This window comes from Sceloporus undulatus, chromosome 1, assembly GCF_019175285.1.
Source record: "Sceloporus undulatus isolate JIND9_A2432 ecotype Alabama chromosome 1, SceUnd_v1.1, whole genome shotgun sequence".
NCBI lineage: Eukaryota > Metazoa > Chordata > Lepidosauria > Squamata > Phrynosomatidae > Sceloporus > Sceloporus undulatus.
The window spans coordinates 49466553-49493826 of record NC_056522.1 but is presented as its reverse complement, the minus strand read 5'-3'; the positions used below and the strand labels follow the sequence as shown (position 1 = coordinate 49493826).

General features: G+C 42.3%; 1 protein-coding gene across 5 annotated transcripts in view; it reads right to left on the bottom strand.

Moving 5' to 3' along the window:
• Positions 1-27274, bottom strand: part of RBKS (ribokinase) — a 90950-nt gene that overhangs the window by 15569 nt on the left and 48107 nt on the right. For 3 of the 5 annotated variants that reach the window (XM_042477103.1, XM_042477129.1, XM_042477112.1), the window contains one exon: positions 20370-20558. The exons of 1 other annotated variant lie outside the window; for it this stretch is intronic. In XM_042477103.1, coding sequence (XP_042333037.1) covers positions 20370-20558 — 189 coding nt within the window. The remainder of the gene's footprint in view (positions 1-20369; positions 20559-27274) is intronic. One more of the 5 variants, XM_042477121.1, reaches the window with a different exon arrangement.

The following is a 27274-nucleotide window of genomic DNA, read 5'->3' as shown; positions in this document are numbered from 1 at the left end:
ATGTCTTTATTCTTACCTGTGAAAGAGCAGGCGGCTACATGCCTTTTTATTATTATGTGCCTATGGTAGGAACTGGCTGTTGAAACAGCATGCTCCTTTTATGGGATGGGAAACAGGTGACTGGGGTCAGGGATAAAATATGCTAATCAGCTGCATGAAGTATTTTCTACACGTTTTACCCTTAAGCCCCCCACAAAGTGGCTGCTACTAATAGTGGGTGTGCTTATAAATAATGTCACTGGCCTGTTGCTCGCTATAGCAAACTGAGATTGAAATTAGCTTGAAATTAACACCTGTGATGTTCTTTGTATGGATGAATCACACAAACACAAAAGAACAGCACAGCTACAATAAGAGAAATAAATTTGCATCCTCTTGTCTTGGAGTCCATTTATATTACACATCAATAGTATATTCTATTTTAACTTCATGGTTTTGTCCTATGGAATCCTGGGGTTTGTAGTTTGGTGTGAGACATGGGAGACTGCAGGCTAAGAATTCTAGATAAACCTTCATCTCAGGATTCCACAGGATGGAACCATGGCAATTAAAGTGGAATCATAGCACTATAATTCTGTAGTGTGAATGGTGTCTGGAAAGGAATGTATTAACATGGACAGAAACTTACAGGCAGATATTTCCATTAGACATTTGAGTACTGGTTGTGTCTAAAAAGAAATGCTTGGAGTTGTGATAGGTTATACCCTGCTAGCCCTTCTCCCTGATTTTACATATACAGTTAACAGGTTCCAGGGGAAGACACTTTGCACATCCTTAAGGGCATTCTTTTTATGACTTCACAGACGCCAGGACAGATGCCTGGCACAGAAAACTATGTTCTGTGCTTGAGCACCGGTGAAATTAAGACTTAGGATGTGTTAACATATGAGTTGTAAGGCTCTCTTTGAACTCAGAGGGAGAGGATGACTAGACACTGGATTTTCATCAATGTCTTGATTTATGAGATTGCTCACAATTCACGTCTCTTCAGCAGCTGGATCCTCATTAAATGATGCCTTCCCATCTGGAAGGAGACTATGAAAGACTGCAGGCCTTCTCCCCCTGACAATGAGGGCTAGAAAAGGGATTTAATTAGCTAGCTCTGGGTGGTTTAGAAATAAGACCAGACCATGACCTGGGTGGTCTTCCAACTCTCCCTCTGCATATGTTAAGATTGCAAGCTGCACTGTACACACCTGTTTACATTTTGCTTCATTTGCTTAAACTATGCTTCCACTGATTGATCAAAAAGCCATTTATACTACTGGGGGGAGGGCTTTTTTTAATCATATGGCACTGTCTTGAACTAGTCAGGACAAGCCTTTGGGATAGAGCATTATGGAGCTTCATATCTGGCTGTGAGGCGATGAATCCAAAAGCAACTTTTGCTTCATTATGTAGAGGTGATCTTTGAAAAATCTGTACACCTCCTGATGCCTCATTTCCCCCCTTTTGCCAAAAGAAGAATAATTAGGCTTTCTGATCTCAATGGTAGCCAGATGCCCCAAGGCTCATCAAGTGCTTTGCCATCCTCAAATGTACAATGCAGGGCTGCCAACAAATAGAAGCAAAGACTCTCTATTCACACTCATCCCCCTCCTTCCAATACTTTATTAGAAGATCTATTGGTATGGTGCCTAGAACAACCCTGGTGCATGACAAGGACTCCTACACATCACTGCAAATTCATGTGACTATTACTCATTTGGCTCCTCTTCCACAGGAATACCTGTAATGCAGATTGACTCCAGTATCTTTCATACTACTAAAGATAATCTGTATTTGCTCAACCTGACTAATCATTTTGGTCCTTTCCAAGTATTAAAAAAAATCTTAATGCTATACGTATAGCATTACTTGGGCTACCAACTCCAGACCAACACTGCTATATTTTTTCACATCATAGAAGGGAAGGAGCCAGCAGCATTGCTACAAAAGAACACTCATTTGGATTGTATCTACACTAGACTAATAGCAGTTTCTTAACATTTCTACTATCATGGCTTCAACCTATGGAACCCTAGGATTTGGAGTTTGGTGATTTATTTGGAATTCCTTGCTAGAGAGATCTAGTCTACATCTCTGAATGACAGCACTACAGCTCTCCAGCCAGAGATAAGTCTAAATACCTTATTAAACTACAAATACCAGGTTGTCATAAGATGGACCCAAGTATGTAAAGTGCTTTCAAACAGCTATTAACTGTGCAATATAGACATATAGTTTACACTAAGCAACAATTAAAAGGGCCACCACTTAATAGTCTTTGCATGTCATCATTGCTGAAACCAATAGCATATCTCAAAGCAAATAGCAACAGTGTAAAGGATGCTAATGTGAAGTAACCACTCTAAGTTGAAATTAAAGGTTGTCATGGAACAATGTCAAGAATCAAGAGGGTTGATGGTATCAAGTTTTTGTCTGAGATAGATCTATTACTTACCAAAAACCTTTCCCTAAGAATGTGAGGTTGAGAACAGGCTGCTTGCATGTTTGACTTTTTGAATATGGTCCAAAGTAACTGCATATTTGAGACTATTATTTCCCTCTGTTTTCCTCCCCAAATAAGAACATCAATAATAGAAGTAATCAGAGCTGGGGAAAATTACATTTTGGGGCTATAGCTCCCAGAATACTCCACAAAAACGCTGCCCCATGTCTAGGCAAGCTGGTCCCTGCAACAAGATCTTAATAGTCCAAAGCTGATACAAGCAACACAGCAAGCAGAACAGGCAAGGAGAATCAAGGTGCAGAGTCAGAAAACAAAGCAGAGGTAAACTTAATAGATTCCTGCCAGACAGCCAGAGCTTAGCGTATGCAAGGAAAATCCATAGTCAGATCCCCTGGAGTATCTTTACCTCTTTGCTGCTTGAATTTGCTGCTGGTTTTGGATCCTAGACTGCTGCTGGACTCTGACCCTGAGTCAGCAGTCTAGGATCCATAACCAGTGAAATTTAAGCAGCAAAGAGGCACAGATACTCTAAGGTTAGGCACCAGCTAACAATCACAACAAGAAGCCAGGAACAGATTAGCAGGATTTAGAGCAGGGGTAGGCAACCTTTTTGAGCCAGGGGCCGGGTTGCTGTCCCTCAGACAACTGGGGGGCTGAAGCTGGGGGGTGGAGCTTCCACCCTCCGGGGGCGGAGCTTTCACCCTCTGGGGGCCAGGCCTCCTCCTCTTTGCTGGCCCCTGACAGGGTCCCAGGCCCTATCAGAGGCTGGGAAAGAGCCAGCGGGGGCCGCCAGCGCTGGAGGCCTCCCCCTCTTTGTCGGCCCCTGACGGGGCCCCAGGCCCCATCAGAGGCCGGCAAAAAAGCTGGCGGGGGCCGCCAGCGCTGGAGGCCTCCTCCTGTTTGCCAGCCCTTTTGCCGTTGCTGGGGCCCTCCAAGAGGTAGCTGATTTGTGGAGCTGGAATTTAAAATGCCCAGTTTCTTCAAAGTCTGATAGTGACAACCACATTTTGTATTGTATTCTAATGCAAATGATTAGAAAGCTGAACCAAAGCTAACAAAATGAAATTGAACACAGAGAAATGTAAGGTACTGCACTTAGGGCAGAAAAACAAAATGCAGATATAGGATAGGGAACACCTGGCTGAATGAAACTACATGTGAAAGGGATCTATGGCCTGTTACAGACAGGCCAAAATAATGCAGCTTCGAGTCACTTTGGAGGTATGGTATTTCAATGATGCATGCGTCCTAAGAGTCCAAAAACCGCACCAAAGCCACGCTCCAGTCCTAAGGATGGGAGTGCAGCTTTGGTGCGGCTTTTGGAGTCTTAGGACTCATGCATCATTGAAATACCATACCTCCAAAGTGACTCGAAGCAGCTTTATTTTGGCCTGTCTGTAACAGGCCTAGGAGTCCAAGTAGATCACAAGTTGAACATGAGTGAACAATGTGATGCGGCAGCTAAAAAGGCTAATGCAATTTTAGGCTGCCTCAATAAAAGTATAGTGTCTAGATCAAGGGAAGTAATAGTGCCACTATATTCTGCTTTGGTCAGGACCCACCAGGAATACTGTGTCCAGTTCTGGGCACCACAATTCAAAAAGGACATTGACAAACTGGAGCGTGTCCAAAGTAGGGTTGCCATAAGTGAGGACCTCCAAACCGGGACAAATGTAGGACAACATTTTCAAATGTAGGACACATTTTTTAAAAATGGAGGACACGCAAAAAAAAAAACCTGAGGCTTTTTTTAGAAATGTTAATATAAATGCATGTTTCTTAGGCATGATCAAAATGGAGGACATTTTGACATTATTCGTAGACAGATCACGAAAATGTACTTCCCTTTCTAGCCACCTCCCTCTCCCCATTCCAAACAGCACATTTGAGCATTGAACATGGCTTTATTTTAACATTGCCTCTTGCATATTTCAGAGGCTTATTCCACAACCAAACCCTTTGGTCAAGGGACTTTGGTTTTTCTTCATTTTGACTTGTTTTGTCTGTATTACACCCCACTAAATAAAGGAGATATGAAATAGAGTTAATGGGTACAAGTTGTTAAAGAAAAAAGTCTTGTGAGACTCTGTAGGCAAGAGGTGCACCATGTTAAGAACTGCATTAAGCACACTTAGGCTGCTGCCACACTGCTTTCACTCTCATCACTCCATCCTATGGAATCCTGGGATTTGTAGTTTGTTGTGGTGCCAAGGCTGGGCTTTGAAATCTCAGGCATAAGAGAGGCTTGGGCTGCATCTACACTGGAGAAATAATCTGGTTTGAGACCACTTTAACTATTTTGGCTGAATGCTATGGAATTCTGGGAATGGTGGTTTGTTCCAGCACCACAGCAGAATGGCAGTTAACCCCTGGAAAGCTCTCTGACCAAGGTGACCAATGCCCTCACCCCAAAATGTAGGGCACCCAAGCAAAAAATGTAGGACATGGCCAAAAATAAAAGCTAAAAACACCCATGTAATTATAAATCCATGCTTCTTAGTCATGATCCAAATGGAGGACATTTTGAAATGTGACCGAAGAGGACATGTCCTGGAAAAGGAGGAGGATGCCTGGTCACCTTGTCTCTGGTCCAAAATGCACTGCAGAAATAAAACAATGCTGGACTGAAATGCCCAGAGTTCCTCACCAAAGCTGCATCCACACTGAGGAAATAATCCAGTTTGAGAGTGACTTAACTGTCCTGGGTTAGTGCTGGGGAATGCTGGGAATTGTAGTACATTGTGGCCCCAGAGCTATCTCTGACAGGGAGTCCCATAACCCTCCAAACGTAGTTGAACTGCAGTGCCCAGAATTCCTCCCCAGGTGCATCCACACTGAGGAAATGGTCCAGTTTGAGACTGCTCAGTGCTGGGGAATGCTGGGAATTGTAGTCTATTGTGGCCTCAGAGCCATCACTGACAGAGAAGTCTCAATGTCTCCCAAACACTAGCATTCCCAGGATTCCCTAGCACTGAGTTAAAGCAGTCTCAAAGTGGGTTATTATTCCTGCAGTGTGTGTGATATAAAAGCTAGGGACTGGATTCATTTGGAGGATCTCTGTGTCCAAAACACACTGCTTGGACTGCCAGGGCTCAGTGCTATGGAATCCTGGGAATTGTAGTTTATTGTGGCACCAGAGCTCTCTGACAGAGAAGGCCAAATGCCTCACAGACACCAGAATTCCAGAGCATTGAGCTTTGGCAGTTAAAGGGGTCTCAAAGTGCGGGGGGCGGGGGTTGGGAGAGAAAAACCAGGGAGTGTGAATGAGAAGCTCATCTTGGCTGTGACTACTCTGAGAGGAGGAGGAGGAGGAGGAGGAGGAGGGAGGGAGCGAGCCATGGGAAGTGGCCAGGACCATCAGCCTCCTCTCTTCCACCAAAGACTGCTGGCAAGAGGCTCTGCCCCCAGGCAACGCCTCCTCTGTGGACCATTCAGCTTCCTTTTGTCAAAAGAGCTCTGGTGCCACAAGAAACTACAATTCCCAGAATCCCATAGCACTGAGCCATGGATGTTTAGGGGCGGGGGTCAAACTATTTCTGCAGCCTTTTGCTACCCCAAAGCCTTCTATTATTTACCAGCAACTTGCAAGGCAAAATCTCTTCCTTCACCAAGCCATTGAAAACCAACCCAAATGGAGGAGGGCTGATTGCTTCTTTCCCATTAGTCAGCTTCGGGAGAAATTTGCATATTACAAGGAAAGGTGTTTAGGGCCTCAAAAACGATCCTGTGATAAAGAATTACAAGAATACTGAGTGGTAGACATTTAAAAGATGAGGCATTTAGACTCCCAGTGAAACAGGAATGATTTATGGCCTTTTTTTTCTTTTCTCACTGTAACCTGGAAAGTAAGGCCTCTTGCAGGGTATATATACCAAGTGGGCTGGCAATAGCTCTGAGTGGCAGATGTCTTGAAGACCTGCTCTCTAGGCTAAGCCAGGCAGGGAGGCGGGGAGGGTGGCACACAGCCATGGGGAGGGGTGGAGCTGCCTCCAGGGCCTTGCTGGGGGGGAGGTCCCGGGGGAGGGGCTAAACTGGGGCGGGACCATGTGGCCCCGCCCCAAACCGGGAAAGTCCCGCCCCCAGGCGGGATATGGCAACCCTAGTCCAAAGGAGGGTAACTAAAATGGTGAAGGGTCTGGAAACCATGCCCTATGAGGAACGACTTAGGGAGCTGGCAATGTTTAGTCTGGAGAAAAGAAGATTAAGAGGTGATATGATAGCCCTGTTTAAATATTTGAAGGGATGTCATATTAAGGAGGGAGCTAGCTTGTTTTCTGCTGCTCCAGAGAACAGGACCCGGAACACTGGATGCAAGCTGCAGGAAAAGAGATTCCACCTCAACATTAGGAAGAACTTCCTGACAGTAAGGGCTGTTCTTAAGTGGAACACGCTCCCTCGGAGTGTAGTGGAGTCTCCTTCCTTGGAGGTCTTTAAGCAGAGGCTGGATGGCCATCTGTTGGGAATGCTTTGATTTGGATTTCCTGCATGGCAAGAGGTTGGATTGGATGGCCCCTGTGGTCTCTTCCAGCTCTACGTTTCTATGATTCTATGATGTTGTAGATTTAGGGTTACTTTCATTGTGTTATCTGTGAAAAATACAAGGCAGTCTTGCAGCTCTGAAGGGGAGCATATGCTTTGCCTGGAAAAGTTTCAATCCACCGCATCTTCAGATCGGGCTAGAAAAAAGTCCTGCCTGAAACCCCAGAAAGTCAGTTAGGGTCAGCAGTACTAGACTAGAGAAATCAAAGATCTGACTCAATATAAGACAGTTTACTGTGTTCCCACGATACCCCTGCAACACAGGCATTTCCCGGAGGAACGGTAATGGGATCCTCTGGAACAAATGGGTGACAAGTGCATGTTCAGTGTGTGTGTAGATGGATGGATGGATGATAGATAATCTTGAACAGTCTGAAAAACCTGAATCAGGACCAGACACTGCAAAGATTTAAGAGACAATCTCCTTACCAGAGTTTATTATAAAGTGACTCAAGTCTCAGGGAATCATTTCAAGTCATGCTACTTTCACAGCCAAGCTGAACTTTAGGAAATAATGGATGCAGTGTTAAATAAAATTTAATTGTTGCTGATTGAAGCAGCTGGTGAGTTAATTTATTCTTGTATGGGTCTTTGTGTTACAAAAATTCACTGGATTGCATATTTGTAGGCAAGAAAGCAGAGGACTAAGTCAGTGGGTTATTTCGGTTGCATGATAAATAAAATGAGCTATTATACCATCAGTATTGAGGGCATTATTGTTACAATAATACTCTCCACCTCACCAGGCTGGTGTGCAATTAACCACAATTAGAGCCCAACTGCTCTCAAATAGCTTGTCTGAGAATAGCCTGCCACTGTGAACAGGCCTCTCTCTCACAGACTGTGGTCAATGCCATTTTCTACTACCATGAAAACAGCAAAGACCAGAGAAAGACTTTGGATGAATCACAGAAGGCACCCTCAGACACTTGTCTGCCAAGGATTTCATTTACTAGCAGCTGTTTTTTTTCATTGTTAAGGGGTTAATGGAAACAAAATCACTATTCTTTCAGCGAACTGCATGCTAGATATCAAACACCAAGGGGTATTATTGAATACCAAAGGCATTTTGATAGTATTAGAGTTAACCACAAGTTCCACTTCTGCTGAGGCACAGAATTTTCAGTAATTAGTCATTGGAATGGATTCCATATTTATATTTTTCTGAGTCACAGCCGTTAGGCCACAAAGTCAGGAAACAAAGCATGCGAGTGTACATGTGTTGAAGGGCTCTCTGGCTTAATTTATATGCTTTTATTTTTACCAGCAGTCTCTATACTTTGATGGCTTGGGTCTCATATGGGCACTGGATATACTGTACATTCAAGCCATTCCTATACAATGAAGAGGAGAGGCAGGATGGTACTGAGGAATTTCCCTGGGATGGAGAAGTGATCTAAATTCTCTTGTTAATTCTGACACAATGAACCTTAAATGTTAAGAAATGTCTGTTAGAAGTGGGCAGAACAAAGTTATTTATGCACTAGCATTTTCATTTGTACAAAACCCAAAAGGTAGCTTTAAAAACAAGTCATCTAGTCAAAATCTTGGTTCACAAACATCTAGGTAGCATTTTGTTGCTTGAGATCCACATTACTGGAAGTTATAATAGCTGCAAACCCAGTGTAAGCCACATTGTTGCTAAAGTATTTGGCATAGTGGCCTAAGGACATAGATCCTGTGTGATTTTGGAAGCTAAGCTGGGCCAGATCTGGTTAGTACTTGGATGGGAGACTGCCAATGAATACCAGATGCTGTAGGCTATATTTCAGAGGAAGGAACTGGCAAAACCACCTCTGAGTATTCTGATCTAAGAAAACTCTATGAAATTAATGGGGTTGCCATAAGTTAACAGGCAACTGGAAGGCACATACACACACATTAGGAATAGTATGAACACACATCAAGTGCTTCATAATATTGCCATAGTATGAACATTATTATGAGCCCCCAGCATCCTGGGCGGGAACTCAGTTTTTTCATGGGTATTTATTTCATTCAATTGCTGTTTATTTATTTCAACATTTATAGCCAAACTTTCTGTGATACAGTTCCAACTCAAAGGGGAATACGCTAAGAAATATAAGTCATACACATACACACGCACACAAAAAAATCTTCCTGGAAACAAATGTAATAACAAATGGAAAAGCAGTGAAACTGTACCACAAAACAACATATAAATTGTCTCAGGAAAAGAAAGCAGTGGCTCAGCTGAAAAAAAGAAAGAGCTGTAAGAGTCTGTTTCAATGTCAGCAAAGGGGGAGATCTAATGAACCTCTCTTGGGAGGCTATTTAACAACAGAAACATTTTCGTGACAGAGAATGCAATAAATTGTCCCTGGGAAATGCCACTGGTGTGTTTACTGTTGCTACAGAGTACAGCTTCTTTTAACTGCTTCAACAAAACAGAGTAGGGCAACAACATCAAAAAAAATAAAATAAAAGATGATCCATTCAGCTATTAACATTGAGAAAAGGTATATTATTTTTATAATGAAAAACTCACCACTTGCATCTTCTTGTAAAAAGAAAGGGATTTTATACACATACCGTGAGTCACATTGGAGAAATCGTAACTCTGACAACATCATCCAGGTAACCCCAGAGCAGACAGAAGGCAATTAGAGAGGAGACATTTTGTGATTATTGAAACATTCTGGCTGGCATAACAGGAGAAAAACTGTTTCTCCCCCTTTTTTCTTTAGAAGGCCATTATCTTCTAAACCTACTTAAATACACCCCTGTGTATTAGCCTTTATATTAAGGAAAGGAAAAAAAAGGAAGGAGGGGGAAATTATCTAAAAAAAGAGGGGCAGGGGAAAAGAGCCAGTGGGAAAGACACATAATTTCCCACAGGAATATTTTCTGTGAATTAATTTTATTTTATATTGTAACTTTTAAAAGTGCATCACAAGCATACGCATGCCCCACTAGCTTTAGTAGGATTTATTTCTTACTACAGGCATACCTCATTTAACAAAGCTTCTGATAATGTAGCCTTTTTACAAACTCTTTTTGCACCCTTTCAGCTATCTTCCTCCTCTTCCTCTTCTGTCTACTTAGAACAATCACTCTCTGGAGGCAGTGGAAAGATCCAGGGAGGCCAGTGAGGGGAAAGGGGGGCAGCAGGGAGGCCTTCAGTCCAAGTACTGGCATGTAAGAAAGAAAATGGTAACCAATAACCTTTAAGATCACAGAGGGGATGAGGAGTTAGAGCAGCCAGGGAGAAATGGTGGCAAAAAGCAGCTTTTGCATGTGGGACCCAGCTTACATGTTGTGAGCTTTGCTGTGACTTGGCTGACAGGTTAGAACTGCACTGCTGCTCCTGTTTCTTTAATCGAACAGGTCAAGAGAAGAGGTAACAGAGGATAACTATGCAGACTATCACATGGGGAATATCAGGGGATTAAAAGGGCATTTTCCCGGGAAAGATGTGCGATGGTGGCAAAGATTTTCAGATGATATCGCAATCTAAGAGGACTCATCTTGGGAAGAACCAAGAATGCTCCAGCAACAAACCATTCATGGCATTTCCTCATAAGTCCTCTCAGAGTGCGATGTCCTCTGAAAATCTTTGCTGCGATTGAGCGACATTCCTGGGAAGATGTCTTTTTAATCTCCTGATTTCCCCCGTGTGATAGTCTCCAACGTGTGTTTGTATCCCGGCGGCCCCTGGGACAAACCCGCTTTTGGGGGGCTGCCTGTCCGCCCCGGCCTGGTTCCCCCCAATTGGGGCCTTTGTCCCGGGCTCAGCCTCCGGGGCGGGCGCGCTCATGCGGCCATTACCGCTGCCGCTAACACGGTTGGCCGGCCACTCACCTCCTCCTCCTCCTCCATGGCCGTGCCGCGCCGCCCTCCGCCTCCACCTCCCCCCCCAGCACAGCTGCTGCACAGCCTGCGGCACTTGCCTGGGCCACGGCCGGCAGCAGTGTGCGCTCGCCCCTTTTGTGCGCTCACGTGCGGGGCTTAAGGGGCAGTGCTCGCCTCCTAAGCCTTCTGGCCAATGGCAGATGAGCAGGGGCTGGCCTAGTTTCCAGCCCCAGTCTGCCATTGGCCAGTGACAGGAGCCTTGGAGGAGGAGGCAGAGGCAAAGGAGGAGGAAGAGGAGGAAGAGGAGGCAAAGGCGGCGGCGGCGGTGGCAAAGGAGTAAGAGGAGGAGGAGGAGGCAAAGGAGGAGGATAGGCCTCTGGGCCAGGGGGAGGGAAAAGTTTTTTTAATTTTTAAATACATACAACCCAGACTTGGTATTTTATTTTATTTTATTTTTAAATATATTCAACCCAGCCTTGGTTATTTTATTTTATTTTTGTTATTAAATAACAAAGTGTCCTCCATTTTGACCATGTCTAAGAAACGTGCATTTATATTAACATTTTTTAAAAAAATCATTATTTTTGGCGTGTCCTCCATTTTTCAACAACATCAAAAAAGTGTCCTACATTTGTAAATCTTGTACTACATTTGTCCCGGTTTGGAGCTCCTGACTTATGGCAACCCTAGGGCAGGATGACTTAAAGCTGTGTGGGGAAGGCATGTCTCTGGGGGAGGAGGGGGAAGAGTATCTGGGCCTGATTCTTCAAAAGATCTTCACCTCTCTCAAACTGAGAATCCCTCCTCGCCCAGGAGAAAAGTGGGAAGCTGGCTGTGCCCATCTCTGCCCCAGTGAAGGAGGATTAAGAATCTTTTCTCACTAGGGAGAAATGTCTCCCACTGCACTCAGTCATCTTGGGAGCAGCAACCAAGTACGTAGCTGGTTAAGCAGCAATCAAGAAGCCTCTTGCTTGTGCTGGCCTTTGCTGCAAACAGTGACCAGCTACTTGGTCACTGCTCCCTCTGCTTCCAGTCATCTTAGGAGCAGCAACCAATTATTTGGTCAAGCAGCAAATGAGAACCCTCTTACCCATACTGGCTTTTGCCACAAGGCCAGCACTGGCAAGAGGATTCTAGGTTGCTGCTCAGCCAACTCTTTGTTTGCTGCTCCCAAGGTGATCAGATGCAGAGGGAGCAGCAATTGAGCAGCAACCCAAAAGCCTCCTGCCTGCGCCACTCTTTGCTGCAACACGGCACGAGAATGATAGCTTCTTGATTGTTACTCATGTGGCTGCTCAATTGCTACTCTCTTTGCACCCAGTCACACTGGGAGCAGCAACTGAGCAGCCAGTCTTCTTTTTGCTATGCTGGAGGGGATGAGAGGGAGTGGCAGGCCTGGGGCACTGCTGCTGCTGTATTCACACATGAGGTAGAGAAGGCAGCGGTTGCAAGCTGGAGATTGCTGAGGTAGATGCCACTAGGTGGGTGGGGGGCACTAAGGTTGTTGTGCAATAGGAAAGTGGGCTATAGCCTGAAAATATTTGGAGTGAGTTAGAAGGTGGGTTTTGTTTTGGTTTTTTAGCAACATTGGCTTTGGTAGGAATGGGAAGGAAGGCAAAAGAAACACTTCTGGTGCCAGATTGCAGCATGTATGCGTAAACAATGTAATAAAAGCTTGAATTGGGGAAGAATGGGATCCCACTCTAGTTGATCTTCTTGTAGCCATGTATGCTTGCATACAACAGGCAAGATAAATGGCAGCTATCTCCAGTATTCTACAAAAAATCCACTTAAAGAGTGTAATCTTATACATGTCAAATCAGAACATGAAAAAGGTGCAATTCTAAGTGGATTTGCTAAAAAAAAGTCCAACTGATGCTCCGAAGTGGATATGGGATTTCAGCCATGGACATTTATGGGAATTAGTATTGAGTAAACATACCTTATAATTGCACTGTTAGTTTTTCATACACAGTTAACAATGTGCATCTTGAAAGCTACCTTGTACATATACTTTGATTTCTTAATTTTTTTACTTATAAGAACTAGTGAAGAGAGCAGCAAAAAGAGGATTTAGTATCCCTACTAAGAATTTGTTACTATAGGTTGCTGTACTGGGAACAACACTGATGTATAGACTGTACAAGTTTTTTTAAAAAAGAAAACAGCTGACATAACAAATATTGCAAATCTGTTTTCCTAAAGTCAGCAAATTTTTCTGAATGATTTAAAAATTCATTTTCTTTGTAAGATAAGGGTAGTTCTTATGAAATAAGAGCCCAAGAGTAATTTGCTTGATCAAAGGGTTCACATATAAACCTCACCTTAGCATCCCAAACCACAACATGTGCAGACAGCCAGACACTATGGATGGAGTTGTTTGTTCATTCATGAGAAACGCTTATCAGGAAGGCTAGATGTTTGTCACTGTCATCAAGCTTTTTAAGGCTTTGCTCACACCCATATAGCGCTTTATTTCCTGTCTTGTAACGTGCAATCTCAAAAGTATTTATCCTTCACCAAGTTCAATGGGATTTACTCTTCAATAAGTACAGTGATGTAGTGGAGCCAGAGCCCACTGATCAGAGTACCAGAACTTACTAATTATCAGGGACTATGGTTTCATCTGCTCCAGGCTTTCCTATCTTCTCTTCAGTTTTGCTGTATTCCTCACAAAAGAGAGGTGGGAGTGTGGAAGGATTCTTACCAGCAACAATATATTGTTGAAAGCTATTTATTATTGCTGTGTGCCTTCAAGTCATTTCTGACTTACAAGAATGGTGACCCTACTTGGCAAGATTTGTTCGGAGGGGGTTTGCCATTGCCTTCCTCTGAAGCTGAGAGTGTGTGACTTGCTCAAGGCCACTCATTGGGATTCCATGGCCAAGTGGAGATTCAAACCCTGGTGTCCCGAGTTATAGTCCGACAATGAAAACATTATACCATGCTGGCCCTCAGTAAACTACTACCGTCATGTACTTTGGGGTGACTTGGTCTTGAATGGGCTATCAAAATCCATAAGCTTTATCAAAGACCTGCTCTTGGTGCAGATGAAACCCAAAATTGGTTTGTTGATTTTGGAACAGCTTCCTGAATTTCTGCATGCTACCATGATAATAATAATAATAAATTTTATTTTTACCCCGCCTTTCCAAAAAAAATGATCAAGGCGGCTTCTTTTGCATACATTTTACTGTGCCCAGTAAAGTTCAAGTTCAATACGATGATTAATAAGCACTATTGTTTCACTAAAGCAATTTGTTGTTATCTAATCCAAACCCTTTCTATGAAACCCCTTAGACTAACAACTGAGAGGCAATGCACATCGATTAAACTGCATGAAAGAATGATCACTCTACAAAAAGGAAAGTAAGCTGTTAAAACAGCAAAGTCATAAAATATTGTATTACTCAGCAATAGAAGAACTTTCACCAAAAATCAAAATCAAACTTCAGCACTTTTTCAGCTGAGTTTGGTCTGAGTCAGAGTTCAGCCCTGGAAACTGGATTCAACACCAGAACAGGTCTGGAACAAGTGAAAACAGAAGTATCTCTAAGCATGTCTCTAAGTAAGTTTATATTCCTCATTATTACTGAGGCAAGCAGAACATCTTTAAGAGGAGGACAAATGGCTTTCGGGGAAGAGGAAGTGCCAAGAATTTTAATTCTTAGTTCTTATCAAGATAACTGAAATTTCTAGAGTTTGGGGATACTACTGTTTGGGGCTATAGCTAATGGAATATCCCAGCCAGCATGGCTGTTGGTCACACTGAAAGATTCTGGGCTCTGAGGTGCAGTCTGAAAAATGTAAATTTCAAAGAGCAGCACTTTGGCTAGTAATTGTAGACTGTGATGAATGAGAATGTTGATGAAGTTGTTCATGTAGGCAGGGAACAACAACAGATTAATATACAACAAACCACATCAGTTAAAAACACAGAACATCAATTTAAAATAACATAAAATAAATACATATTAAAATGATCAATCCATATTTAAAATTTCTAATTTAAAAATCACAATTTGAAAAACACCTGGATAGGCCTTGCTGGAAGATACTGGTCCTTAATGCTGTTTTAAATTCAGACAGCATATTCAACTAATAATAATGATGATGTTTGTTTTCACCAAAGGGTGGAACATCAGATGTATATAATCCAAAAGGAATGATTAAAGCTGTTGAGTCTCTTCCACTAGGATTTCCCACAGTCTAGAGGGAACTGAAGAAAAACTCCTCTGGGTGACAATTGCTAACTTGGTCCTGGCTGACTGGAATATACCGTATTTTCCAGTGTATAAGACAACTTTTTAACCCTTTTAAATCTTGTCAAAAGTTGGGGGTCATCTTATACACTGGGTTAAGCCCTGCTTGCTCAGGCTGCAAGAGAGCCCCGCAGCCCTGTGCGTGCACCTGGCCTGTTCCACGGCCTAGTGTATTCACCATTGGCCTCCTCCCACCTTCCAGGCCTCCCAAGACCCTCTGAAGCTAGTGCGCACCCAGCCTGCTGCTGCCTTCCCAGGACTCCAAGGAGGCTGCAAGGGAGCCCTGCGGCCCGGTGCGCGCACCCAGCCTGCTATGAGGCCCGGCGTGTTCGTCGCCAGCTTCCTCCTGCCTTCCAGGCCTTCACAGAGGCCCACTGAAGCCAGGTAGTCTTATACGGTGAGTATATCCCAAACTCTATATTTTAAATTGAAAAGTTGGGGGTCGTCTTATACACCCAGTTGTCTTATATGCCGGAAAATACGGTATGTCCCTCAGAGGATCTGGGAGTACAGGATAGAGGTGATCCTGTAGGTAACCTGGACCCAAACCATGTAGGGCTTTAAAGATAATAATCAAACTTTGTATCTTGCTCAGAAACTAAGTGGCATCCAGTCAAGTGATTTTAATATTGGTGTGATATGATAACTCCTGGACGTACCAATAACTACTCTGGCCGCCTTATTTTCAACTAACTGAAGTTTCCAAATTTACTATAGAGGTAATCTTTCAAGAGGAATGCACAGAGCATTGCAAAAATCCAGCCTTGCGGTTACTAGCATATGCACTACCATCTTTAGGTCTTCCAGCTCTGGGAAGGGGTGCAGCTGGCATAACCACTGAAACTGATAGTAAGCACTCCTGGTTGTTGCACCTATCTGAGCTGACATTAGGAGTGGCTGATCCAGAAGCACTCCCAGCTGCAAATGCAGTCTTTTAGAGAAAATGTAACCCCATTCAGGGTTTGACACACCTCCAAACCCAAGTTAAATAGCCTTGTAAATAATCTCAACAAAGCTCATAGACTGCCTTTTTTAGAAACTACTCTGCTGAGGACTTCTCCAGGCTGGCCAAAATCCCTGGGATTTGGTGTGAACTATAGGCGTAGTTGTGGACAGCAAAAGAATGGAGAATCTGGCCATCCTCTGCCAGCCCACTTATTTGCCTGCATAGAATTCTTCACTAGCTAAGGCTACTAGGTGAGGTGTTAAATAAAAGACTGTGATAAGGGTTCTCAGTGGCTCGTGCATACTGTGAAAAGACTAGAGTCATTTCCACAACAGGAACAAAGAACCATTAGTTGTAGATGAATAGACACATTGTAGGCAATGTGTTTTCCACACACACAGAGTAGGAGTGAACTGCAGGGATGAGATAGCCATGTTGCAGTAGAGGTGAATAGGGATGTGTGAGAAGGCAAAGTTGGAATCTTTATGAATGCAACTCTTCTCTAAGATCCCTGCAACCAGCCTGAAACCCTGATAATGTTTCAAAAATATTTTTAACGTTCAATCAACCTTCCAAATATGTTAGACTACAGCTCCCAGCCAGCACAGCTAATGCCCATGGAATGATGAGGGTTGCAGCCCAAGGCATCTGGAAGGGACCAGGCAGGGGAAAGTTGTAACTTGTCCCTTGACTAAGCACTGGAGTATGTACCCACTCTGTTTAATTTCATGAAATAGCTGGATTGGGTTATAGCTGCTGAGATCGAAGAATAGGTCATTCTTCATCAGTTTCATCATTAGCATTGGTCAGTATGGCCTGATCATACTTAGACAGATGCAATACAAGTAGTATTCTCAAGTGGAGTGTAAGGAACTGTTACATTTGAAAACAAGTCAGTTTTCTCAGGAAAATATCATTGAGGTGTATTGATAGAAAAATTTGTAAGGATATCTGCTCAAATTTTGGGGAATATTAATTAGCTCAACACACCAATATCGGGCTCCTTACAAATACCCTTTTTGGGACAAGATCCCAGCCTATATATCAATGGACCAGAGCCTCCAGGAACTGAAGCAAAGGCAAAGTCTTTGAATTTTAAGCTAGTTTATTGATGCACAGGGGGACACACACTCACACACATACATTCACTCATGCAATCACTCAAGGGTAATAGAAGAAAGGGAGGAAAAGTGGAGAGAGAACACAAGGCCGTCTAATGGTAATACTTGCCTGAGATGGTTTCCCTCGGAATCAAGGTAGATGCAGCAACATGATGAAGGGAAATGGGTGCATGGACCCACGCCAGGAGAAGCAGACTGACAGAGTGCCTGCCTGCCACCAACATGGAACAGCGAACAAAGGAAAAACTGAACCTTAAATAAGTTCCTAGTCACGTACTCAGCAGAGGTTGTTGTCCTACATCAAAGCAAAACCAAATTTACACATCACTTGATCCACAGGCATCCTCTGCCATGGGAAAGCTATTGATACCAGAATGGCTTGTATCTGTGAAACATCTCCCAGTCATAAATCTGTCTCATAGGTGTGAAGGAATCTTCCTGTTTGCAACTCCTAGCTAAGGCTTGCTGCCTATGTGGTCTCTGCTTTCAGATCATGGCAGCCAAGGGGCAGCTCCCATAATGCCTTTCCATTAGGGTCATAAGGAGACATACCTTCACTCTATAGATGCAGGACTTGCTTAGAGGCCTCTATGATCAAGCGATGCCAGGGAAGCAGGGCCACCTGATTACCTCCACAGATGCATTTTGGGATAGGGATTTGTGGGGGTCTTTTTATAAAATTCCAGACTAGGCCCCATTCCCACTACCTTTTAAACTGGATTACAAATCGTTTTGAATAGGTTTAAATGAACATGGTTCACACTTGAAACGAATTGCTGAAATAATTCAGAGAGGGGGCCATGTGCTAGACGTATTTAACCCATATCTTTTTAATGCTGATTTTTTGGATTTTTTTTCACATCTTTTTAGATAAATCAATTCAGCGCAAGTGTGAACCAAATGTGGATTGGAATCGATTTAAATTTGCTTTTTGAATGGCTAGAGCAGGTCCATTTTGAATCGATTCATTCGTCTATGTGAACCACAAGTGGGTTATTTTATTTTATTTTGCAGCAAGAAAATGTGATTGGCGCAAATGTATTGTGACTGAACCAATCCATCGATTTGGACTGCAAAGCAATTTATTTGTAAGTGGGAATGCGGCCTCTATTTTCCTACTTGTTTGGTATCTACTGCAGGCTCCTGTATCTGTGTTGGGACCACACATTTATTGCACAATGAAGTGAGAGAAAGACATTCCAACATAGATGTCCAACATGAAATTTCATTCCAAAAACTCAGCAGGTGAATCTGTAAGAATCACTTAAATTCTAGCCTGATGCCCAAGCCAGAAGTATATATAGCAAATGCATAAATCCTGTTTGCATATGGTTTTAAGAGTTTAGGTAGAACTGGGATGAAAAATATACACACACAGTAATTTTTGAAAATTGATTGATTCTCCACTTGATCATTGAAACCCGCTGGGGGGCTTGGGCAGGACACACACACTCAGTCCCAGAAAACCCTGTGGTAGTGTTGCCGTAGGGTTGCCATAAGTTAGAAATGACTTGAAGGCACAGAACAATAACAACATAAAAATTTTAAATACATTTTAATATTTTAAATGTCTAATGATATTAACTTTATAAATTGTTTTTTAAATGTTATACTTTTTAACATTTTTATTGTTTTTTATTTGTATTGTTTTAACATTTGTTATTAGCTGCTTGGCGTCACTATAGTGGGAGAAAAGTGGGATATAAATAAATAAATAACCCCCTACTTTTCCTCCAAGGAGTTCAAGGCAGTATAACAAGCATGTTACAAATAAACAACAGCAGCTGTCTTGAGAAGGGGAAAAAAACAACTAAGGTGCATGGACTGTTTTGAAAAGGGGGAAAAAAAAACCCTGGGAAAATAGCCTTTGGGATCCTAGTCTAAGCTTGGAAAAGTTGCTTTTTGAGCCACAAACCCCAGAATTCTCCAGCCAGCATGGCCTCTGCTATTGTTTGTTCTTTCAGGCTTGGGAAGGGACAGCTAGCTCTCCAGATATTTTCAAGTGCTGTGCAGAACAGTTGTACATGTTTCACATATCCTGGCCTATGTATGTCAATATTCAAGATCTGAGATGGGGACAGCTTTTGAGAGAAAAACTTTCAGAAACGTTGAGTATTCTTGCTTGCTCATTTGCATCTCAGTTACTCCTACCCAGATTCACAACTTGTTGTTTTTGGAGGTTGAAAAAGATTTCAAGCCAGTCACAACAGCGCAGACAACCAGCATGAACACTAATTTTGTTTTCTTCTGGAGGACTTTGCTTTCTCCTGCACTAAACCAGATATTCTGGTTTAGGCATATAATAGTACTATGTTTTACTTTTAATGAAAGGGGAGAAATGTCACAATTGCTTCAGAATAACACATGTTACATTTCATGACATCAGGCAGTTAAAATGTATAGTTAGTACATACAGTGCTTTCAGCAACATCCTCAGAACTACTCTGAATTTACATCACACTGAAGGCAGAGTACAAAATGTACCAGCTCTTGTAAATGTGGGTGAGATAAAATTGCTATTGGTACCTTAACTGTTGCCTTCCTTGATGGTTGGAGTAGCTGCTGAGCTAATAATCCTCACATTCCATCAAAGGAGTGTTCAGTCAGCACTTGATTATAAACAGGAAAAGAATTGGTGGTGCGTATGGAAGAGAACCCCAACCCTGCATTTTATGAAAAATGCAGGTCAATGACCTTACAAATCGGGACAAAATTAATTTGGCATGGCATGCCACGCTTCTGCCTTTTAACTATGCCCTGTGGAATTTGAGCGCCTGATACCACTTAAGCTCTACAAAGCAAAAGCATTTGCCAGCACAAACAGTTCAGGCATGTGTGGGCAGAACCCATCCTTCAATTTTGGGGAGTATGAGGAGGGAATGATTGGGCGTCTCCTTTCTTCCACTGCAGAACATAACAGGGGTGTTTGAGGTGATGGTGGTAAGGGATTATGTCGCCATCTTGCGCAAAGAACAACAGAATTACTATCCACTGCAATGGGAAAGGGGAAAGGGGAAGGAGGACTACAATGATATCATCGGTACATACTGCTCTAGTCTGTCTGCAGAACGCCAGCCTATAAACTTTGGATGAACTGACATGTACTGCACAAAATGGAAAATGACAGCATGCTGGCATGCAATAAGTACTGCCCAAAGATTTGGCTGATTGCTTTGCTTTTTTTGTGCTCAAATAATCTTCCTGCAAAGGAAGATTCTTAAATCACAAGCACATACCGTGGTGTCCACAGCGATGACCTTCTGAACAGGAACCTGTTTTGGAATGGGTGCCTTTGTGGAGACCATGACACAACCCTCTGGGCCCAAGGTTACAATGGCGATCTTGCAGCCTTTCTCTAACAAGATAAGTCCCACACGTCCAGCATCTTCAGTATTGCCAACTGCAATGCCCGTTAGAATTTCTGCCTTAGAGAAAACATTAAAGCCATTTCAAAATAAGAAAGCAAGCAAACAGAAACCTAGTCTGACAGCATCTATTTAAACTGTTTAAAAAAAGACTAATTTTTTTCATGAATGTTAGTGCAACAAAGCTTTAACACAGCTGTAAGTATTAGTCACTTCTGTCAATTGTAAAAAGAGATGGCATGTAGTTATCACAGGGAATACAGTGAAATGTAGAACAATCACTTCCGGTACAAATCAGCTCACTCACTTTTCATTTTGTCATTATTTTCATAACTAACATACAGTCCTAACCAGTCTCAAAGCACAAGATTGAAAAGAAATATTGCTAGCCATTCTTAAGATCTATACAAAAATGAGTGTAGGATGGATCAAACACTGAATAGGAACAAATCCACATTTGCCACTAAGGACTTTACCACACAAGGCTAAAGTGTGGAATTTTAACAGGAAGTGTCTTTAGTTGGTACTTATCACACAATATCGTATCCTTCTTTCTGCTGCCCTGCATTCCATTTCTTACTGTAGTACACCTTTTCATTGATAGGCAAACTCCATCAGTAGTTCTGAACTTTGCTATTATAGCACAGTTGTATGGGTGCGAAAAGTCTCTTCACTTCAGTTCTGGAATTACAGCTATCATGTGGCAGGACGGGGCTGATTCTCCTCCTCTCTTCCTCTCCCATTCATTATTTCAAAGCAGGCAAACTCTATACCTCTTATTTAACTTTTTAAAAAAATATTTGCAGTGTTTGCATACTTGGAGTGAAATGATAAAATAAAAATAATTTTAAATCATTTTTGCCATAATTACTCAAACACAGCAAAATTAAAAATAAATAAACCAACTGGCACGAAGTTAGACTGCTTTGGAATAGTGAGTGGGAGGAGGAGAATCAAGCCTCCTCATGGCACTGACTGCTGTAATGACAGAATTGTAAGAGACTTATTAAACCTGGGGTGGGGGGTGTTTCAAAGCAGTGCAGCTATGTGAAAGAAGAATGGTGTGACAAACATTTTTAAAGTGGTATGTTCTTATTTCTTTTCATATTGCCCTTGCTGCAAGACATGAGCCTGAAGTGATCATATCCTAAATTTATACTTGTCAAAGAGCTTCAGCCAATCCCAGCTTCCTGATTAGTGTATGAAATCAAGTTTTATTAGCATGCTACATTTGAAAGTGCAAATCAAGCATGGGATCTGTAGAGCTGCAAAGGCCATCTGTACAGTCCCCCAATCTTAGATCTCCCAGAGAATCAGGCCTCAAGAAGAACCAAGGGGCACTATTTTCGGCGGGGAGTTTCCTTTTTGTTCCAAAGGAAAGGTGGAGCTCAAGGGGGTCTGGAAATGGGTGGATAACATGGTAGGTGATGCTCCCAGGCCCTCTACAGTTGACTACCTTTGGTTAACAGTAGAAAAACCCAACAACCCCAATGTTATATGTGAAGTAGCCAAAAGTGTATTCTACCTTCAGTGGGGATTGCTAAATAGCTGAGCCTGGGAGCTAAGCACTTCTTTGTTATTTTGTAGAAGCCTGGAGGGTCCTGGAGCCACAGGAATGGCCCTAGGGGGTCACACACAGCCTTTAGGCTGTACTTTCACCACCCCTGGACTAAGGTGTATCCTTGAAGAGATACCTCTGGGAAACCTGCTATAAGGACTCCCCCTTGCATTACAAGTTTTCTTCAAACTCTTCAATATGCAAAACAGCAGAAATGGGTCTTGTTTGCTTTGTGTATGGGAGTGCTTTGAAGAACTATCCTCAGATAAACTTAATGAATATGGATTAATATGGAAACTAACCAAGCTATTTCCCAGGGTTTTTTTGGGAGGGAGTGAAGAGAATAGGGACTGACCTTTGAACCAATACAACATTACTGGCTGGAACAGAGAGAGTAGTTCATAAATGTAAATGTATATGATATGCATATGTGTACATGTATATATTAGCGTTCATGGCCAGATTAAGACATGATGAGGACTTGAACTATGTCAAGTTTAAGATGATATTAGATCATTATGTAAAACTCAAATTTAATGCTTTATTGTTGTTCTATTTAGTCCGTCAAAATCCAAGACCCCAGGCTGTGGCCTACTTACCTTGGGTGTAAATCTGCCACTGTGTGTCTTTTGACCAGAGCTTTGAAAAGTGACATTTTAAAGCTACAGTTTCTGGAACCTGCTCTTTCCCAGCCAGAATAAATGAGGGATTCTACAAGTAGTAGCTCAAAAAAGTTACTTCTCCAGGCTTTAGGAAAGATGGTAGTTTTTCAAGAGACACAGAGAAAGGCAGCAAGACAGAGAAACTCCTCATCTTGAGTTAGAGGGGAACAGGGGTGCTCTCTTGAGAAGTGCCCAAATAGCTTTTGCTAGTCAGCCTTTTAGGTCTGCTTACTGTATCCTTGCATAACTGTTAATAAACCAATTATTACAAAGCAATACTTGTATGCGCAACCAAAGGAACTGAAACCTATAGCATAGGCCCTGACGCTTCTCACTACTTACAAAAGGATGAATGCAGCAACACCACAACAAGCTCCTCAGACAAAAGGACAGGTTCAAAATACAACCAAGCACATCTATAGCATTCCCTATTGATTTTACAATAAGGATGATACTTCAGAACACTGAGTATTTCTTTAAGCACAGGGAGTACCCAGAGTCCTTGACGTTACTTGTCTGGCCCTCCTTCCGTGCTGTACATAGTGGTGCCAGTTGTGGATTTATCAAAACACAGATTCCTTTAGGAGCTTCTGCTGCATCTGCAAAGAGTTGCCTCCAGCTGTATTCAACAATTAAGGAAAAGAGGGGAAATCAGGACACCATGGAACAGTCTGGGAGCCACTTCCCCACAAAGGTAGCAACAAACACCAGACAGAGCTTACGTGCCAAAGTTAAAATGTATCACGAAGTGTCAATTGTGAAATTAAATATAAAACTGCTGGGTTGTGTTGGAAAGTTCCTCCCTCCAATAAACCTTAAAAAAAACAACCCTATTACAATTGGAGGAAACAACTAATGACTGCTTTTAACAAGCAAAATAAAACACAATAGCAGAAGGCCAAGAAGCATATTTTTATAAGTTTTCTACAAGGGACCAAACCAGAGTGCTCACAGGAAGATAAAGAAATATTTGTAATAAAACGTATGAAAATTGTTGGTGTTATTAACATATAGACATTTCCAAGCAGCATCAGGAATAATTCAATACAATGGCTGCAAAGCCAAGGACTTAATCCAATAGTTAAGAAGTTTCACGCCTGGTATCAGCCAATCTTGAAAAAAAGTTTTTTTGTTGGATTGTACTGTAACCCAAGAAATATGGGGGATGGGTGGGTCCCCCCATTATGTAATTGTTGGAGAAATTAGCTTTTGCTAGGTACTAGATAACCTTTAGGACCATTTGCACATGCGTATACCAATAACAACTGAGGAGAACTCCAGGTTTGGGTGAATTAAGAGAGTTTTTATTCAGAAAAATGCAGAGTGCAATCACACACACAATAGCAATCTACACAGACACAGGATTCCGAGCAAATTGGAACAGAAATATGGAAACTGGATGGTGGACTTTGAGGGATTTGCAGGGGGTAATAAATTACTTATTCACTGAGTAGACCACGGAAAAATTGAGTGGTTTAGATTGGAAGATCTGAGGGCAACACAGAACATACACAGAGCACAGAGGTGTATCCTGGCTGTGTGCCCAGAGGCTATGTTTCTGAGACCTGTGTGCCTTAGGAACTCTAGCACTGTAACAAAGACCTGATAGCATTCGCAGGAATTGACAGTGGGATGCAGGGCTGGCTAATGGCTTTAATTTTAGTGTAACAAAAACAGTGATTGGATCAGGATAACCTTGGGAAGGATGGACAGGGAAGTTTTGCTGGGAACACAAAAGGGGGTAGGCAGAGAGGTTAGCTTACTGCTTTGCAGTCAAGGAGATCCTTTGTATCAAGTTGCAACTAGAAATGCTGATGACTTGGAGGAAGGAAGGAGCACCTAGTAAACCCATTTAGATTTGATTGTCTTAATACCTGGATGTACACATGCCTCAAGTCACGCTCCATTTCTCCTGGGAACCTGACCTAGTGTTCCTGAAAGGTCATAAATCTCTCAAGAACATGCTGTCTCCAGATATGATATATAGGGAACCCAAAATACTGTGCAAGGTATGCAGGTTATGCTAACACTACCTACTCTTTTGTGTAAGTATCTGAAATCACAAACCTTTAGAAATAGAATTGGTATCTCTATTATTTCCGAGGAAAAGCTGATAGACAGATGAGAGGGAAGCAGATAGGTAGTAGTTCCACAGATCCACTCTAGTCTGTTTAGTTGTCAGTTTACCACACTTTAGGGAAGTCATTCACTTGCCTATCTGACCTAGTTTAGATGTCACCTAAAACTGAGTGGTTGGTACTTACATTTGATAACTACATATGGTAGTTGAGTGGTTACATACCAAACTGGTGACACCAGAGGTATCCATCAGTTCATCTCCCTCATCTCAATCAGTGAAAGATCTAGGCATCACCTACAAGAATGCCCATGCAACTCTATATAGTGTGTAGGTATCCCTTCATTTCAGCACACTAGCTTGAGAAATATCACTCACAAGTATCTCAAATAATGTTATTCTCTACTCCAGGTGGGAATATTCAGAACTGGTTCAAATATAATTTCACTCCAATAAACCATAATTTCAGTCTAATAAACCATGGTTTATTGGATAAAAAACGACCCCTTTGCCCATGTGTTCCTACCTCCTTTCTCTTCCAAAACAGAATTCAACACCTCCGAGAACTATTAAACCACACTTTGGCCCGGTACACATGGGCGGCAAAACACCACACCTTTTTGTTGCACAGATGTGCAGCAGCATCCACACGTGGCTGCACAGATGTGCACTCAAAAAGGAGCCGCTCTAGGTGGCTCCTTTTTTCACTATCATAAGGGTTGTGATGCAGCCCTCTGACGCCACTTCTGCTGACGAGTGTTTGTATGCGGTGCCATAGCTGCACAGCTTGGTGCCTGCTGTGTGGACAGGCACGCACACCTGTGTTATCACTAGGGTTGGGCATGTCTGGACGCCCAGCCCTATCGAGCCCTAATATCACTGCAATGTGCCTATCTGCACCAGGCCTATGCCACAATTCCTAAACCAGGAAACTCTTGGCTGAGCCTGGACTGATATTCTGATTAAAACCAGACTGCTTACAGGATAGAGTAAGCCTGCAAGCCAGAGCTTCTCCTCCATGACTTAAATCCACAGGGTATAGTGAGGGAAAATCTAAGGGGTTTCTCCATTTTGTATAGGCTCCCTCCAGTTTATATGGAGCTTTAGCATACATTCCATTGTTTTACTCATCTTGTTTGGCTGTGAGCATTTATGCTCCCTGAAAGCAAGGCCCTCTTGCATTTTACCCTTGAAACTTTGCAAAATGCCATGGGCATTTGTGATATAACAACACTGGTTTTCCTTTGAGGTTGAAATCTTTTAGCAACACACAATCTTAGATCTAGCTTCCACCGGACTTAAACATGATATACTTATTCTGCATTTCTTTCATTAGAAGTATTAGGAAGAATAGAGAACCAGCACATTCCTGGGCAAACCTCAAGGATTAGGCTATGCTACATCTGGTGCACAGTGAATTAACAAGCCAGTTTCAACAGGCTTGATATTTCTGGGAAAAGACAGGGGGGGAAAGCCCTAAACTGCAAGCTAAGCAAAAAACCAGGAACTGATAACCTTGCAAGATGCTTTCTCAGTATTTTGCACAAGAACCACATACAAAGAATGAAGAGCTGCCCAAATATAATTTATTACTGAAGTAGTATTTTTTTTAAATAAAAAACTCTAAAACACACAGTTTGTGAAATGTCCTTTGTGGTAGATGGTCCATTGATATTAAATGCCTGCTTTTGCTTCACTCTAGCACAAAAATTCATGAGGAACAAAATGTTTTAGAATACTGTACCAAGTATTTGTGGTTGCCTAAGCATCCACAGTGTTCAGTGGGCAAGCACGTGCTTCAGACCAATAAATATTCAAGAAGTACAGCTCACACGGCAGAACACACAGACATTTGATACTTTTTAAAGTTCTGAAATGCTACAAAATGGTTTTATGGTTCTGTTGGGAGGACAAATAGCAGAAACTTTCAGTTTGGTCTTGTGATTGTTATCAGAATATTATAAACTACTGATAACAGGTCAGGTCTACTACAAGAATTATTAAGGTACCTGGCAAAAACTTCATAGCTTATGCTGACAATGGGCCATCCCCTTCCACTTGCTTTCAAAATAGGTTGCTAGTCAGTGCAGGGGTCTGTGGGCTGTACCAGGTGACACCTTAAGACTGGGGCGGGTGACACCACTGCTCTCCAAATATCAGCCTTCTGGCAGAAACAGGCTGTAGCATTCACCTGTATCCCTTTAAAACGATGGAGCTCAGTGGAAAAGATAATAATAATAATAATATAATTTATTTATATTCCGCTTAATCTCAAGGAATCCAAGTGGATTACAACAGTAAAAATAGGAAAATACAGTTAAAAGAAAGATGCTTAAAAATGCAAAACCCCATTCCTCATCCCAATCTTAAAAGCAGTTAACACTAAAAAGAAATTAAACCTAGAAAGAGTATAAAACCATTAATATAGTATTAGTGGGTGAGGCTTAGTGGGAAGGGAAAGGAGAGACCCCAGGGTGTT